This window comes from Patella vulgata, chromosome 3 (assembly GCF_932274485.2).
Source record: "Patella vulgata chromosome 3, xgPatVulg1.2, whole genome shotgun sequence".
NCBI lineage: Eukaryota > Metazoa > Mollusca > Gastropoda > Patellidae > Patella > Patella vulgata.
Window position 1 is genome coordinate 39,881,874 of NC_065881.2, and position 18,407 is coordinate 39,900,280.

Genomic DNA, 18,407 nt, shown 5'->3' on the forward strand with positions numbered 1-18,407 from the left:
TAGACTGTGCCGGGTGTGCCCCCTCCCCCCTAAAAACTTCACTGCCCCTCCAAAGCTAGCAAGCTGATCCACCCCTTTAGTATTTGTGATAAATTTTAGAATCTAGCTACAGTAAATAAACTATTTTTTTTATAAATAAAGAATGACTGGTTTGCTGATTTGTAATGCATGCGAAATTGTGATTTGTTATCCATTTGATGGAGGCATAGTACCCGGTAATAGTTGACCCTTTGTTCTTTATAATTATTAATAACATAAAATCATAAAAGAAATTGTTTGGGCCCCTTCTGAGAAATATTAAATTAGAACCGAGATTTGTAGAGTCTAGTCAGGCGCTATAATTGTGTGACGCTATAATTAGTCCTGTATAAATGTAAGGTGACCTGAAAATAAAACATGCCACAGTCTTGACACAGGTATTATTTTAATCCATATTTTATTTATTTACCATTTATAATAGTTATAGCAAACTCGTTGGATTCTTTGATGTGAACAACATTGTATGCCATTATGGTAACTTTGTTTGAAAAGCTTTGCAATCCACTTAAAACATTAGCACCGCTTTTGTCTTTGGCAAAAAACAGAGGCCTTTTAAATGTTAAAATTCGTTTAAACATCTGTCTAAATACGGAGATTAATTCACGATTTTTTTTTTTTTTTTTTCTCTACAAAGGTTACTAATATTCTTGTTGTGACAATCAAGACTATGAAATAAATGGGAGGCAATTCTAAAAATTACGATTCTAAACAAAACCACGTGCTGTTGTTTTTGTCATCAAATCATGAAGACTCGAAGATAACGTATTGATCGTAGATACTTTAAGAATTTGACACATTTTGGTAGTTTAATATGGCAGATTGTAAATTTGCTCGTGACCAACTAGCAAAATATGGATGGGTTTCAGGTGTGAAAATATTTCACTAAAATAAGAAGAGTACCGTACTGAGTAGTAGTACACAGAACACATTCCAAAATACGATTTACCATGTCCATGTTAATATAAATATTATTATTATTTACCGGTACCTACCAATTTTCTTGATTCTTGGTGGTATTGCAAATTGGTAATCATGTAATGTTGCAATGTCAGTGTGATAATAATAAGGATCTTTGTATTTTTGTTTACAGGATCTGGTTTAGGAAAAGAAGAACAGGGTATGGTAAACCCTATAAAGGTGTCTATTAAAAATAACAAAAAAGGGGTATGTTTATAACCTCAGAATTAATATTTAGTAAGGGTAACAGTTTGTGTAAAATATTGCCCACCTTCGATATAGCCAATATAGGCTAATAATAAATCCTGGTGTGGGCCATCGCATCCATCTCCTAGTCCCCTTTACCTTAGAATTTGATTGTTCCACACAGACTCCATATGATATGAAGCCAGGATTTTTCTGGAAGGCAGATGGCTAAATTAAAGCTCGTGGACGAAGTGCATTTTTTAATTGATTGTGCTCATCTAGCAACATACAGGAAATGTTTATGTGAGCTTATTGAAAAATCCAATACTAACTTGATCAACTTGAGTAGTCTGAACAAATATATTTGGTTACTAACTTGTGAAAATGTAGACATATTAAATGAACCTGTTCGCTTCTTGCACAAGACCTTGCCACAATAAGATTATTTTCTTTATCTTGGTTAAGCACCACAGGGAATAATATATAGGCTTACATAATTTCTGACTTAATATTGGTCTGTAACATACAGAGTGAAGTGGATTTATCTCCTTTCATGTTCTCATGAGCTGGTGGCTAAGTTGGTAAGACGCTGGCTCGCTAGCCTGGAGGTCGGGTGTTCCATCCCTGCATTGGCTGAGAAAGTTCATCGAGATTTTCCGGCATGGTTTCCTCTTGTCAGTGATGCAGGACGGAGGGCCTGAAAAGGACAGCTGTCTAGTCATTCAGATGGGACGGAAAACCAAAGTCCCGTGTACATATTGGCGTGCACGTAAAAGATACCTTGGCAGTTGGAATTCGATATAAGAGTAGGTTGTAGTGCCCCTGCCCGGTCAAAATTTCCCTCATAGCACACTGTATGGCTTATGGCCGTTTTCTTTAGCCCAGTTTAGGAGCAAAACAGTAGGACGTTAAACCCAATTTCATTTCATTTCATTTTTTCAAGAGTAACGTGGCACCAGTGAAACCCGTCATTACTGTTTTGCAGTTCTAGTTAGGGTTTCACACTGCGTAGCTTGTGTGAAACACTATTGTTTTTGTTAAGATTATTATTAGGGTTTCACACTGCATAGCTTGTGTGAAACACTATTGTTTTTGTTAAGATTATTATTAGGGTTTCACACTGCGTAGCTTGTGTGAAACACTATTGTTTTTGTTAAGATTATTATTCTTCTTATTATTATTATTATTATTATTATTCCAAATTATTTTTGATTAGATCTCAGCAACTCCTTGTCGGATCGTTACGATTTCTTCGGTTTTACTGGAAAAGTGGGTGTGACTTAGAGGATAAAGCTATTTTGATCGTTCTGCGACAATGCGAAATGTCCGAAATCACCGAAGCTATCGGTTTTAGAAATATCGCAGTAATTTTAACAATAATCATTGGATTTTAACTTTCGATACATTTTGGCATAGCCGGACACAGGGCACATAGCTATGCTATTTTTGATTTTCGGCAAATCTTCACAGATATTAGGCGCCAAATTTCGAAAATTTAAATTTTTACAAAAAACTTTTTTATTTATGAATATTTTTTAGTCGTGTTTTACACAAAATTAACGAGTCATCTGACTTGAGCAAAAATCTAAAAAAAATTTGTCTCCGTAATATTCCTTGGCCGCCATTGGCTAATTCAGTTTTTCAGTCCTAGATTAATTATATATTGTTCGATTTGTATAAAACAAAGTTCATATACCCCGTTGTCTCAATTCCCATTTTTTTTGTTCCCGATTGAGTTATCTGTCGGCACAGGAAGTGGCGTAATTTTGCCAAAAACTAAAATTTTGACAGTTAGGTACCACTTTTCGAAAGCAAATATTATTTTTTTCAAATCTGGTATAACTGAAAGGGTGCGCCCTTTAAAGGCACAAAAAATGTTGTGCCCAGTTTTTTTAATTTCGATTCCGTTTTCGGGCTATTTCGATTAAATGGTGAAAAAAGGTGTAAAATTAAGCTATTTACAACCCATCCAGCGTTTTCATATTTTAAAATATTACTTCGTAACTTTCATAAACTCGTTGCAATAATCTATATGGAGAGAATGTATGTGAAAATTAATTTGTAATATGCGCAGTTGCCGAGAAATGGTCAATTTTGCATGAGTCACTCTTTACGCTATTGTGCCTGTAAAAGAGTCAATTATTATTGGATTTCCATAAAAGTGACACCATTTGATGCATAATGTCAATTGCGACTAGTTCAACTCAATTTTACATTTTCAATGTCACCGGAAATGACGAAATTTGGGCAAAAACTGTATTTATAGCCTTCGAAACAAATAATTTATTCAAATGAGTCGTATTTAGTGTTTGTTTAAGATTTTGATATTTGATTCTAATCAACTAAAAGAATGAACCCATACGATCATATAGATATCACAAAATGGTTTCTGACTTGTTCAGTTGCGGAGAAATAGGTCACTTTTCAAGGTTTTTTGTCCACAAAAGTGTCAATTATTATTCGATTTTCATAACATTTTCACTGTGTGATACCTAATGCCATTTACGATTTCATACAAGTAATTTAAGATTTTCATTATCACCATAAGTAACGTCATTTTGGCAAAAACTGTATTTTTAGCCTTCAAAACAGATATTTTATTCAAATGAGTCTTATTTGTATTGTTTTTAAAATTATGATATTTGATTCCAATCAGCAAATAGATTGAACCCATACGATCATACAGATACCAGAAAATGGTTTCTAACTTGTACGGTTGCAGAGAAATAGGCGATTTTCTACAAGTCACTTTTCAAGGTTTTTGGTCTATAAAAGTGGCAATTGTTATTCGATTTACATAAAATTTTCACCATGTGATGCCTTATGTCATTTCTGATTTCATAAAACTAATTGAACATTTTCATTATCACCGGAAGTACAGTACACTTACATGTAACAAATGTATAAAATGAATTGATATTGCTGGATTTTGTTGATTCGGCGTCCATTTTATTTGATGTGTGCAATGCTTATGTGGAAACCTGTTTAATGGTTTCATTGGTAGCGGAAGTAACATGTTTAGGGTAAAGTGGCACTGGTGAAACCCGTCATTACTGCATCGCAGTTCTAGTTATTATTATTATTGTCCATATAATTTGATTCATACAATAATATTTCAGCTCTAATCTAACTGATTTTTATTAATTTTCTCTATAATTGAACTCTCCTTGGTCAAATGTTAACCCCTTTACTGTGTAGTTTTTAAAACATTAACTACCCCCTATTGTGTAATTAATTTGACAAAAAACGTCATTTTTAGACCTTTGTATTCCTGAATAAACACTATAGTAGACTGAAACCATATTAAAACTAACGGTAAATAGAGTTGTCTCCCTTCAATTAGATTTCCTCGACCAGACGTAAAATAACGTCCTACACATGCTGCGATGGGAAAAATACCTCCAGGGCGTTATATTACGTCCTACGCAGTTAACAGGTTAAAGATGTTGTGGTATGAGGTCATTCTTTTTGTCTCCAAAATTTCATAAAATTATGTGTGAACATTATGTACCATGCTAAATGTCAGTTAATCAAATACTGTGTATTGCAATTATTTACAAAGTCAGCCTGCATGTATTTGGAAGAAGGGGTGGGGTGGGGGCTCTTGTGGACATTTACATTTAAATAATTACATTAAATTTTATTATGTAAATAGGAAATGACATATCTCACAACCGGATGAATATTGAGTTGAGTAGGATGGATTCATAAAGATATGAAGTCCTTTATGGTGGATTTAAGTAAATGATTCTACCCAAAGACTGGTAGCCTACCCATCCTATGTAATACAGATCATTAAAGATACATTATGGGAGATTCGATAACGAGTTGGCAGTTCTCACTATAATAGTTAAAAACTAGATAATGTAAAGGCAATTTGCTGAAAATTTCATTTAAATTGATCCATTATGACCCGAGAACTAAGCGGTTGAAATTTCCGCCTAGCCTCAGCCATCATCATCCATTTAATCTTTAAATCATGAAGGAAAGTTATGCAGTAAATCGGCTCACAATCCACTAAAGATCGCAGGCTAGCGATGCCATCTAGAGTTGATTATGGTCTGGATAAGTTAATTAATGTCTAGTTAATGTCTAGTTAATAATTTAGATAACATTTCAGGCCTAAAGAAAGACCTGCAATAGACAGATTTAACTCTTGCATAATGTATGTTTAAGATTGTAGAGGACACGCTTCAGAATTGTACAGATTACAAAATTACAAATAATGTATACAAGGTCACAAAATTTGATTTCATCTGGTGTTTGTTTGTTTTGAAAAATGGATATCTTTCTACAATTTATGTTGTTAGATTTAAAGCTAGTGTTTAGATTTTGCCTAATGCTTAAATTAGTAAACAAAGCATCTTTGACTTACACTTCCACATAATTACTTAAAATAAGACACAAGATCAAATGTTCCTTAAAGGGACAATAACACTCTTGCTGGCTTGACAGCTCCAGAAAATAAAAAATAGCCTTATTCTAAGTACTAGATGTGTTAGTGTCCTACCTGTTGTGTAAATTATCCATTAAATCCTATTTTACTTGTCCAGAGGGTTCAAAAATATTTTTAAATCCATGTCACATTTGAAAAGCTTTATGTCAGGCTTTTCAAATCATTTAGTTGAATTTTTCCAATTTTTTAAATTAGGTGTGTATAGATGAATTTTTCCAATTTTTTAAATTAGGTGTGTTAAGATGAAATTTGTATCATCAATTAATTGTAAAATAGTACAATTTGTTGACGAGAATAAAGATTGGGACATATTATTCAGTTACAACAAGAGTGGTATTGAGCCTTTAAATTATGTCTACCATGATTTGTTTTCCAGGTTGGCCATGACCCAAGTAAAGAATTCACTAACAACTGGTGGAATCATATGTTTAATAAAGCTGCTAGTAGTATTACAGTTGATAATACTGAGGTAGAGAAGCTCTCTTTTTGTTTTGTTTAACTGTTGTAAATTGTTATTAATTGATTGAAAATTTCAAGAAAAGATTTAATATATCTGGGCTGCACCCCAGATTCCAAAATGCTTGCCAGGCATCAGCATGAAATTAAAGCAGACTCATCATGAGAGGTAGAATTCCATGTAAATAAAACTGAATGATCCATATTTTGACCAAAAGTTTTATTTCATTTTGTACAGGATGGTGTCAATGTTAAAAGTTTAGTTAAAGAAGAAAAACAAGAAGAGAAAAAATCTGTGCTATATGGTAACTTTATAAAGGTATTATTTTAACAGATCATTTTATAACTTAATTTATAAATTTTTAAGATATAAGTTTTGAATGACATTTACAAGTTGAAATTTGATGAAAATCATTATTTTAACTGAGAACTAACTGCCTTTGCATAAAGGTTGTAATATTCTGCCTTTTTAAATTTCAAGAAGCAAAGTACCATAAAACATATTTTCGTTACTATATGTCATGCCTGCTATATAAAATAACATGAACAGTTAGATGTGGATTAAAAATATTTTGGTTACTGGTAATTAACATACTTTAAATTGAATGTTAAATTTTCAACAAAATGTTTTCGGACCATGAATGGAATGACATTAGAATGCAAATGACTCTCAATATCTTAACTGTATTTGTTGATTCAGACATCAACACTAACTAATACTTCAGATGGATGTGAAGAGGTTTTTCACGATAAAGATGAGGATGAGAGTTCAGAAGATGAAGATATTTTGAAATTAAAGTAGGCATTGTAGTCTATTTAATTTTCAGCCATCATTCACATTTTCGCTATTTTGTATTTGGTGCAGTGTTGAAATGTATAATTATTGACAATGGGATAATCAACCCAAGGAGAAAACTCCCATTTTGAAACAATGGATTGATATAAATGAAATGGGGTATAACCACTGATCCATATAATAACTGGATAGCTCATTGGCTGAGATGTGTGAAGTCACCGGAAGTACCAATTCCGCCATGTTACAACTCTCAAAACATTGGTTCCTACCGTTGACGTAGTTGTATTTACCTCAAGGTAAACTTCGATAATTAATACCGTTAGTTGTTCTTAAAATAATCATAAATTTTCAAAATTAATTACAAGTTATCCTGAATGAAATGTGCGGCAGTTGAGTGAGTTTATGAAATAAAATAAACTAAAACGTGAAAATCACCGTTTACGTGGGCATGCCTTGCTCTTTCTTTACATTCATAATGATAATCATAATCATAAATATGATCGCATGGATGGTAAATAGAAGACATAAATCAGTCCTATTATTTTAATGAAACTTTTCACATCATAGAGGAAGGAAGGAGAAATGAATTCACGGGTGAAAAGAAAAGCAAATAAAAACAGATCAACTTTATTTATAGATGATTAAGCATTAAGGCCAAACATGCAGCTATTTATCGGCCTACCATAAGGCTAACTACAACAGTCATATTTATGTATTTTAATATAGTTCTTCAAGTTTTCTTTTCTTTTTTTATATATATATATATATATATATATATATATTTCTTCTTTTATATTTATTTATTTGCTATTGACTTTGATTTAAAGAAAAAAGAAATTGGACACATATTTAGGCCTATATAACAGCCTTTTTAAAAAAATAATCTCTACATCCTGGGCTTTTTTCCTCTAGAATTAACTGTAAAATTACAGAATAGTAAAGAAGACAATGAGTTAAGACTTAGCCTATAATAATATAGTCCTATAATAATATGTATTTTTAAAGAATAAATTTGGACAGTGAATAAACAGTGAAAATACAGAATTGTAAAGTATGAGAAGAAAATGGGATATAAGCAGGACTATGCAATGAGTAAGGGTCTTTTAAGAAGAAAATAGGATATAGGCCTAAGCTATGGAAGTGTTTTTTTTGTCCCCCGCCTTTCGAAGAAAGCAGGGGACTATTAAAATGGGTTCGTCCGTCTGTCTGTCTGTCTGTCTGTCTGTCTGTCCGTCTGTCTGTCCGTCTGTCTGTCCGTCACACTTTTTGGGACACAATAACTCTCTTCCTAATTGAGCTAGAATGTTCAAACTTGGTGTATGTGTTTATTAGGTCAATTCCTTGATGGAGTTCGAAGATGAGCATTTTCCGCTTAGGGTAAGCAGAGATAAGCAATTTGATTGGTTGATGCTTTGGGACACGATAACTCTCTTCCTAATTGGGCTAGAATGTTCAAACTTGGTGTATGTGTTGATTAGGTCAATGCCTTGATGGAGTTCGAAGATGAGCATTTTCCGCTTAGGGTAAGCAGAGATAAGCAATTTGATTGGTTGATGCTTTGGGACACGATAACTTTTAATTGAGCTAGAATGTTCAAACTTGGTGTATGTGTTTATTAGGTCAATGCCTTGATGGAGTTCGAAGATGAGCATTTTCCGCTTAGGGTAAGCAGAGATAAGCAATTTGATTGGTTGATACTTTGGGGCACGATAACTCTCTTCCTAATTGAGCTAGAATGTTCAAACTTGGTGTATGTGTTGATTAGGTCAATGCCTTGATGGAGTTCGAAGATGAGCATTTTCCGCTTAGGGTAAGCAGAGATAAGCAATTTGATTGGTTGATGCTTTGGGACACGATAACTTTAGTTCTAATTAAGTGAGATTGATGAAACTTGGTGTATAGTTTCATTACAGTAATACCTTGACTAAGTTTGATAATGAGCATTTTCTGCTCAGGGTAAGCAGAGCGATACGCAATTTGATTGGTCGAGACTTTGGAAAACAATAACTCTCCTACTTTGATTGTCCCCCGCCTTTCGAAGAAAGCAGGGAACTATTAAAATGGGTTCGTCCGTCTGTCTGTTTGTCTGTCTGTCCGTTCCGCTTATGGTAAGCAGAGATAAACAATTTGATTGGTTGATCTTCGAATTGAGTAAATGTTCATGCTTATTGTCCCCCGCCTTTCGAAGAAAGCAGGGAACTATTAAAATGGGTTCGTCCGTCTGTCTGTTTGTCTGTCCGTTTCGCTTAGGGTAAGCAGAGATAAACAATTTGATTGGTTGATGCTTTGGGACACTATAACTTTAGTTCTAATTAAGTAGATAAACAATTTGATTGGTTGATGCTTTGGGACACTATAACTTTAGTTCTAATTAAGTGAGAGTGATGAAACTTGGTGTATAGTTTCATTACAGTAATACCTTGACTAAGATCGATAATGAGCATTTTCTGCTCAGATTAAGCAGAGCGATAAGCAATTTGATTTGCTGAGACTTTGGAACACAATAACTCTCCTTCGAATTGAGTTAAAATGTTCAAAATTGGTGTGTATGCTTATTGTCCCCCGCATGAAACGAAATCCACTTATGTATACATTTAGGTTACATTATAGCCTACATGTCCCGACTCAACTTGCCACATTACATGTCATAATATTATAACCAGGTATTGATAAAAGCATCAATTGAGCAATTCCAATACAATCCAATACAATGAATATAGGCAAGGTAAATAAACAAATAAATGGAAAAAACAAATTGAAAAAGAAACTATTATAAATTAATTAAATATGTAGTATGCAATAATGAATTGACATTTAATGACAGAAAGAAAACAGTGAACTTTGCACAACTTGCAGCAAGATGGAAAATAGACCCGTTGATACAACCAAACTCTAGATCTGTAGGCATAGAGCATGTTTTCCCCTTAATATGCTATAATTATTCCATCAAAAACATTGTATGCTTAGACTATAAGTAAAGATATACTGTTTGATTGTTCAATACTTTGTAAAAGATAATTTGTGATAAATTTATATGTGTCCTCTAATTATTTTCCTATTTCGGCGGGGGACATCAGCCTCACTGTTGGCTTGTTTATCATACAATTACCTAATGTATCTTTAAACTTTTCAAAAAATATAAGAGAATAGAGAATAGCAACAAAAAAAAACAATAAGTGTTTTTTAAAAAAAAAAAAAAAATATGATATAGGCCTATAATAATATAAGTAATTTTTTTAAAAGAAAAATGGATATATGCCTATGCAATGACACGTGTTTATTAATATAAAGACCCCACAATAAAAATAACTTATATATAGGCCTATATATCTTTGAACTTTTCTAAAATTACTAGAAATCGGACGCAAATATAGGCCTATATGTGAATAGCCTTTTTTATAAAAAAAAAATAAAAAACTCTAAAATTACTAACTGGACAATACATCATTAGTTTCTCTTCCTCTAAAATTAACTGTGAAAGTAAAAGAAAAGTAAAAGAAGAAAATGCTGTAAGTAAGGCCTATATATTTCTAAAGAATAAATTTGGACTGTTTTGTATTTAATTAACATTGAAATATAGAATTTTGAATTGTAAAGAAGAATATGGGATACAGGCTTGTAAAATATAGTTATGTATATTGTAAAGAAAAAGATGAATTTGTGCTATTTTCTTTGAAATTAACACTGAAAACACAGAATTGTCAATTGTAAAGGAGATAATGGAATACAGGCCTATAATGTAAGTAGTGTTTTTTAGGAATATGATATACGGCTATAACAGTAGTAGGGGTTTTATTTAAAGAGGAAAATATGATATAGGCCCATGCAGTGAAATGTTTTTATTAAACAATATACAGTTTCCATAATTACAGTAGACTATGAAGAAAATATACGATCCGCCTGAAAAAGTTAACTTCTATATCTTTAAACTTTTCTAAAATTACTAGAAAAAAAACACAACTGCGCATTTAATGTAAATCTTTTTATATATACATAGACTCTAGAATTACAGACTATGAAGATAATAATATTATATAATACCACATAAAATTAACTTTTCTATATATCTTGACCCTTTTTTTCTGTAAAATACTGAATAGTAAAAAAAGAAAATGGGTTATTTATATAAAGATCCTAAAATGTAAAAAAGAAAGTAGAATATAGGTTTAGATGTATGTAGAAAAAAAGCTATAAAATTACATATTAGGATAAAGAATAGCACAAAAAAAAATTAGCTGAACAGTATTTAAATTTGAATATTGCAATATGCCATTGCAAAGACAAATTGGTAGTGTAAATACTGCTTATACTTTTATTATTTTATCATGTACCCTATATGTCAATAGATATTATGTACTTTTTTTTTTTACCAAAGGACATGATACAATTTTGGTATTCATAAATATTTGAAATATAGTAGAAATTTCTGGACGAATACAACTGGCTGATTTCCAAACATTTTTAAAATCCAAAATCAAAACTATAATTTAAAAAAACAAGGGGTGGCATCTTGCAGTTACACTCTCTTTTTCGTCAGATGATTTTATATTTTCCAAACAATGACTGATTTAGTATGTATTATTAATGGTAATGGTAATGGTACAAAAGCCCATGCCTTACTCTATAATTTAGTATTTATTATTTTCAATTGTATATATAAATAGATAATTCAACGTTATATTATAATCTGATTTACGGCAAACTGTATGGTTCGCCTCAAAACATTTTATGGCCTTCAGCCGATATATTATAATGAGAATGTGCACTTTTAACTATTTTAAGAATAAAATCAATGTTGTACCCTTGTGAATTTATTTTATATAAAAACGCCAACAATGTTTTAGACACAATATAATGTTCTGTTGTTAATGATTTCGTCGAATTTGCTTGTAAACAAAGCGCATACTAATAGTGGAAATAAGAGACTATAATTGCTTCTGGGTGTAGCAAGATGGCGGACGGTGGCTTCAAGCTACGTCATTTGTTGATTGCGTCATGAGCTATCCAGTTATTATATAGATCAGTGGGTATAACATGCTAGTTTTCTGCACCAGCTGTGCTAATGAAGACAGGCATATGCCATATAGTGATTATTTCGAATTCCAACTGTTACAGTCTTTTATATGCACCCTAATGTGTACATAGGATCTTGAATTTTCGTACCATCCAAACAATTAGAAAATGTTCCTGGCAAGGCTCTCTGTTCTGCACCACTGACAAGGGGAAACTTTCTCGGTTAACACTGGGATCAAACCTGCGACCTCTTTTATATGCCCACATTGAAATGTGGACGTATATTGCCGTCGCCCCTGTCCGCCCGTCCGTCCATCGTCCACAATTTCTTGTGAACACGCCAAAAGTTATCATCCAATTGTTTTAAAATTGATATATGTTGTTTACATTAGTGAGATGAAGAAGCCTATTTAATTTCAATAATTTCTGTTTATTATGTCTAGAGTTATGGCCCTTGTTTCACTTTATTGAACATTGTGAACGCTCTAACGCCAAAAGTTATCATCCGATCTTTCTGAAATTTATATGCATTATTTAGATTACTCAAACGAAGAAGCCTATTGAATTTCAGCAATTTCCGTTTATTACGTCTAGAGTTATGGCCCTTGTTTCACTTTATTGATCCTTGTGAACGCTCTAACGTCAAAAGTTATCATCCGATCTTTCTGAAATTTATTTGCATTATTTAGATTACTGAAACGAAGAAGCCTATAGAATTTCAGCAATTTCCGTTAATTACGTCTAGAGTTATGGCCCTTGTTTCACTTTATTGATCCTTGTGAACGCTCTAACGTCAAAAGTTATCATTCGATCTTTCTGAAAATTATATGCATTATTTAAATTAGTGAGACGAAAAAGCCTATTGAATTTCAGCAATTTCCGTTAATTACCTCTAGAGTTATGGCCCTTGTTTCACTTTATTGAACCTTGTGAACGCTCCAACGCCAAAAGTTATCACCCAATCTTTGTGAAATGTATATGCATTATTTAGATTAGTGAAACGAAGAAGCCTATTGAATTTCAGCAATTTCCGTTTATTACGTCTAGAGTTATGGCCCTTGTTTCACTTTATTGATCCTTGTGAACGCCAAAAGTTATCACCCGATCTTTGTGAAATTTATATGCATGATTTAAATTAGTGAAATGAAAAAGCCTATTGAATTTCAGCAATTTACAATAATTACTTCTAGAGTTATTGCCCTTGTTTCATTTTGTTAAACCTTGTTAATGCTTGATTGATGAAAGTTATCATCCGAAATGTATGAAATTTATATGCATTATTTAAATTAGTAAAACGAAAAAGCCTGTCAAATTTCAACAATTTCTGTAGATTACCTCCAGAGTTGAGACCCTTGTTTCAGTTTTTAGAACCTTGTAAACCCTCTAACGACAAAATTTATAATCTGATCTGTATGGAACTGTCTTGTAAAGGCCCCCAATTACCTACAAATGCGACAACCCTTGTCGACCGCTCGGACGATTTTGCTGCTGTGGGCGTATGATTTGTTGCCTGGCAACCTATCTTTTAGCGAGCGAGCACCTTGCACACTGAGCCACAGCAGCTTCTCTGGTCATGGGAGTTAACCATCTTGCACAAGATGTTTGTTTGCATGATACAAAACAAATTTAATGGTGCTATTTATTTTGTATTTGGTGGAGCAGTCGATGATGAAATTAACAAATCTTGATTATTGCTGTATTATTGATGATACAAAAATGGAGATAAAATCTACCTGTTCAAATCTAAGAAACACAGCTTGTATTTTATATTTATCAAAGTAATTAATAAACTGTGTGTTTTGTAGAAAATATACAATAACTGATGAAGAAATGTTCCTAATATGTGGTGGCAGAACAGCTCACAAGTAAGTACATTTGACTAAATTAACCCAGATTAATAAATCCTCTACAAACTTTTTAAAATCCAATTCAGAATGCTGCGTAATTATTAATTGTAATTTCCATTAATATTCTGAAAAACTTTAATGAGAGGTGAAATAGGGTGTCAATGGGGCAGGTATGTAGTGCAGTATACAAGGTAAATTTATTGGTATTTAATGTGATGTTAAGTAAGATATAGAATATTAATTAGTGTAAGATTGCAGTATTTTAATGTGGCAACATATTTATCTTTCAGGGGAGCTAGACATGGACTTAAATTGAATGGTAAACTACAAAGAATAGAAGAGAATGAAGCTAAGATGCTCGAAGAGTTGAAACAGAGAAGAAAAGACAAAACAATTGATATTGAGAAGATTGATGATATGAAATCTAAGAAAAAGAGGAAAAAAGACAAGAAAAAGGATTGTGATGAAATCGAAACCATGGAGGAGAATGAAAAGAAAAGCAAAAAAATATGTGCCAATATTGAAGAAACAAATGACATTATCAATGAAGATGATGAAAAACAAATTAAAGCCAAAAAAAGAAAGAAAAGAGAGAAAGAAAGTGTAAATGATCATTGTAAACTTGATATAACATGTAGTGATAGTAAATCTAAGAGTAAAAAGAAGAAAAGACAATTAGACTGTGATAGTATATTTGATGAATTAAATAATGATCAAATTAGAAAAAAGAAGAAAAAGAATAAGAAAAAATGTAAAGATATTGAATGAAACATTTTTTTATTCACTTATAAAATATTTATAAATATTATATATACACCACATACAAAATTGTGTAAATGAAATAAATTATACTAAACAGCACAAAAAAAAATGTCAGTAAAATTTCAAAATCAGAGAGGCATTTTAATCAAATCATTCTAGAAAACGACTTACTAAATGTATCAAAGCAGTTTTTTGTGAACAGTATGTTGACACATTAGTGATTAATTCATCACAATTCCAAGACATTATGAGAAGGTTTAGAGTCTGTACACAGTCTATACATCAGTAACTGGTGTGTCCACCGCAAGTGTAAATAACAGCAGCACAGTGTCTATGCATGGAGTGGACCAGATGATTGGCACCTGGAACCACGCTCTCAGAAAAACCTGGCGCAATCCATCGACTGTTTGGTCTCGGTATGACGTTATTAAGTCTCCTCTGAATTTCATCCCGAATGTTCAATCGGGTTTTAAGTCCAGACTAAAGGCTGGCCAGTGCATAATGCTGACACTATTCTGCTGTAGAAAGTCCCGAGTAACTCTGGTGGTGTGGGCACGGGCGTTGTCATGCTGGAAAACATTGTTTCGATGACGTGTGAAATGTGGTATGACATGGTGTCTGATCGAGAGCTTGATCGATGTAGCGCACTGCTGAGATGCCGCCTCCTCTCCCTGGACCAAGATTTTGGAACACCACAGGACCCACTCTCTGGTTCAGGACAATTCCACCCCAAACCATTATGCTTGGACCTCCCCATGAGTCTCATTCCATGACACATTGGTCAGAATAACGCTGGCCACGTCATCCCCATATTCTGGTCCTGCCATCTGCAGTTGATACGCAATACCGACTCTCATCTGTGAACAGAATAGTTCTCCATTGCCTGTGTCACCAGTTCTGGTGTTGTTGGCAAACTGTAGATGTCACGTCTATGGCAAGGGTTAAGGATCGGTCCACGGTAGGTCTACGGCAATGGATGTTCTCTCTGGTGAGCCGTTGGTGCACTGTATCGGTACTGATGGGTCTTCCATGTGTTCCCACTGTCTGACATGCTGTCTCAGATGCTTGTGTGAAGGGATTCTGCACGTGCTGTTGCACAACATGGCGTTGCTGAAGCCTGTAGATGGTCCGAACACTTACCTGGAAGTGATTGGCAACAGCTTGGGCAGTGTGACCAGCGTTGAGTCTGCCAAGCGCCTGGTTCGTCAGAGCTGTCGTGAGTTGTGGCATGCTGTTGACGTTGTAGTGTGAATGATTTAACCAGGTATGGGGGTGCATCTTATAGGGCTGGTCATGGTGAACAGCACGTGCAGCCTGAGTTACATGAAAATCGTGGAGAACACATTACCATCTCAAAAGTCAGGTTGCGTTTTTGAGAACATTTCCTGGGTTCAATTCTGTGTTTGGGAAGGAGCCTTATAGCTCAGGTAAAGTTGAAGATGTGATCACAAATAAATAAAAACATTTGGCAAGTTTTATGCAATGCGTCTAATCAGAGTAACATACCAACCTGATGTTTCTTTTGCTGCTTAGTATTATAAATATGAATTCATACCTCTCTGTCAGTTTGTCAACAATTGGCTTGTTAAAGTTACAATTTCATATTTTTAAGTTATATTTTTAAAATGTATTAAAATAAAGCCCTAAAATAGATGGTATCTATAAACAGTCCTACCTTGTTAAAGAATAAACCTATAATTCACTATAATTCATTTTCATCTTCAAATTCAAACGTTTGAAGATAGCTATTCCATTGGGGGGGGGGGGAATAGGAAAACAAGGGAGGTAATTGTGTTATTATTTCCGGTGTGAAGATTTTTAAGTGTGAGAAAGATAACCTATGATCGTATAATAGTGAGTTGACAACCTATTGAGCAAAAGACATAGAAATAATTATGTTTTAACTTTCTTAGAAAATATGAAATTGTAACTTTAACACAATAGTGACTACAACTTTTAACAAGTTTTTACAAATTTGATGTGAACCATTGGGGTCATGATAGAACAAATCCTTTCCTTCCCCCCCCCCTTCCACATTTTTCCGAAAACCTTGTAATCACCATAGAGGCTACTGTTTTAATAGATTTTTTTTTCATTTTTCGATTTGAAGCATTGGGGTCTTGAGAGAGAGAGAGAGAGGACAAACCCTATGATATTCAGCATTCCTTGAACTTCTGTTCCTGTGTTACACCCCCTCCCACCCACCAACTGGTGTAGGTTTGAAAATTCTTGGTGTAGTAGTCCCGGTCAGTTTATGACTCAAAAAGACCAGAAATGGAGTTCAACGTCCTGCTTTTCTGCACCAACCAGGCCAATGAAGACAGGCTCACACAATACAGTCTGCTATGAAGAAAGTTTTGCCCCGAAAGCACCACAACCGCAGCCTACTCTTATTTTGAATTCCAAGGAATCTTTTAAAAGCATGCCAATACAGGACCTGGGCCTATGTTTTTCATCCCATCCAAATGACTAAACACTCACTGCTTGTTAGGTCCTCCATCCCGCACCACTTATAACGGGAATCCAAACTAGGAAATCTTTCGGCCCACACCGGGATCATGTTTTCAATTTCGAAGACTAGAGACTTCGCTACTTTTTTCTTTTTTTAACACGTGCAGTCTTTACTTTTACCTTTAAATCATTGTTTAGGCCTATTTATATTCATTTGGAACAGATAATATAAAAGACTGATATTCCTATGTATGAGGGTCGCCTGTCCAACCTCGTGGGTTTTCTCCGGGTCCCCCGGTTTCCTCCCACTCCTAAAGACCCCTACGCGTAAAGCAAATTATGGAAATAAAATTGAACCATATGTAAGTCCCAAAATTTGTGTCGAGTGGACGTTAAACCCCATCTCTCCAATGTTATGTCATCATTCTAAGCACGATATGCTACCGTTATACAGTAGGACGTTAAACCCCATTTCATTTCATTTCATTTCTACCGTTATACAGAAGAACACGACGACCTTAATATCACTTACTAGAAATAGACTATAGTCTACGAAGCGTGAAAGGTTAGCCTGCCGGAGCTCATTAGCATATCGATACCAACAACATGGCCGTCAGTGTGTGACCGCTTCAAAGATATGCAGCAATATTTCGAGATTTTGCAACAGTGAATGAAAAGTTTTAAGTGCTTGACACAAGTGTGGAAGAAATATGGTTTTCGAATCCCTTGTTGTTGATCTAATCAACAGATTTCTTGGAGATTATGTGGAAAATCTGGATAGTTCCCAACTAAAGTTAGGAATTTGGGGAGGTAAGCGATACCCATTATTGACACACACTGACAGTCTTGGAATCATAGTTGGCATTGTTATACCATCTACTGATGATGACAACAGCGCTATTTTGGATGTTTCATTATCCGAATGCCTTTGAATGAAAATGTATTATTTAAGAACAAAAAGTCAAACTTATTCTTCATTCTAGTGGTTAGCTTTTTAATATTTTTATAAATTGTTTCCCTTGAAGCAAAAGCGCGTGATACCGATAAGAGTTAATTTGCACGTGACTCAACTTTCGCTTTCACCGGCGAAATTAACAAATTTGGCATCAAAATGATGTAGGATTTACAGAATTGGCTTTGTCGTGTCAGATATAATATGTTACAGAAACCTTTGTTTGCAGCAAAATTGTGATTAGTAATTTTACCCCTTCTTTATATGTTGTTGACCCGTCGAGGAATCAATAAATTGAACACTTGAGTAATGAGAACGTGGCACGCTTCGCCACTACGACTACAAGGAGACCTTGCAATGCACGCGCATAAGAATCGATCTTGCGTGACGACCACGAGTAACTTGTTTAACACGTGCATATTATATTCACCGGCACATTACAATAGGCATGTTATACACACATTATTGTTTGATTGAATTATTCATGGCTGT

The 18,407-nt window shown here is 33.9% G+C and overlaps 2 protein-coding genes across 4 annotated transcripts in view; both read left to right on the top strand.

Annotated features, from left to right (window-relative positions):
- The first annotated feature begins 725 nt into the window (after positions 1–725).
- Positions 726–16,165, top strand: LOC126814556 (G patch domain-containing protein 4). 2 transcript variants are annotated; one of them, XM_050539797.1, is made up of 7 exons: positions 726–905; positions 1,130–1,203; positions 6,015–6,107; positions 6,333–6,413; positions 6,795–6,892; positions 13,709–13,768; positions 14,041–16,165. In XM_050539797.1, exons 1-7 carry the CDS (start codon positions 851–853, stop codon positions 14,516–14,518), a joined length of 939 nt encoding a protein of 312 aa, XP_050395754.1. In that variant the 5' UTR covers positions 726–850; the 3' UTR covers positions 14,519–16,165. The 2 variants fall into 2 exon arrangements, with proteins under 2 accessions (XP_050395754.1, XP_055955364.1); XM_056099389.1 differs by lacking the exons at positions 726–905; positions 1,130–1,203 and adding an exon at positions 4,536–4,633.
- A 1,380-nt stretch (positions 16,166–17,545) lies between these two features.
- Positions 17,546–18,407, top strand: part of LOC126815237 (intermembrane lipid transfer protein VPS13A) — a 103,998-nt gene continuing 103,136 nt past the window's right edge. For both annotated transcript variants that reach the window (XM_056099384.1, XM_056099385.1), the window contains exon 1: positions 17,546–17,773. In XM_056099384.1, the coding sequence (XP_055955359.1) occupies positions 17,674–17,773 (100 nt within the window). In that variant the 5' untranslated portion in view covers positions 17,546–17,673. The remainder of the gene's footprint in view (positions 17,774–18,407) is intronic.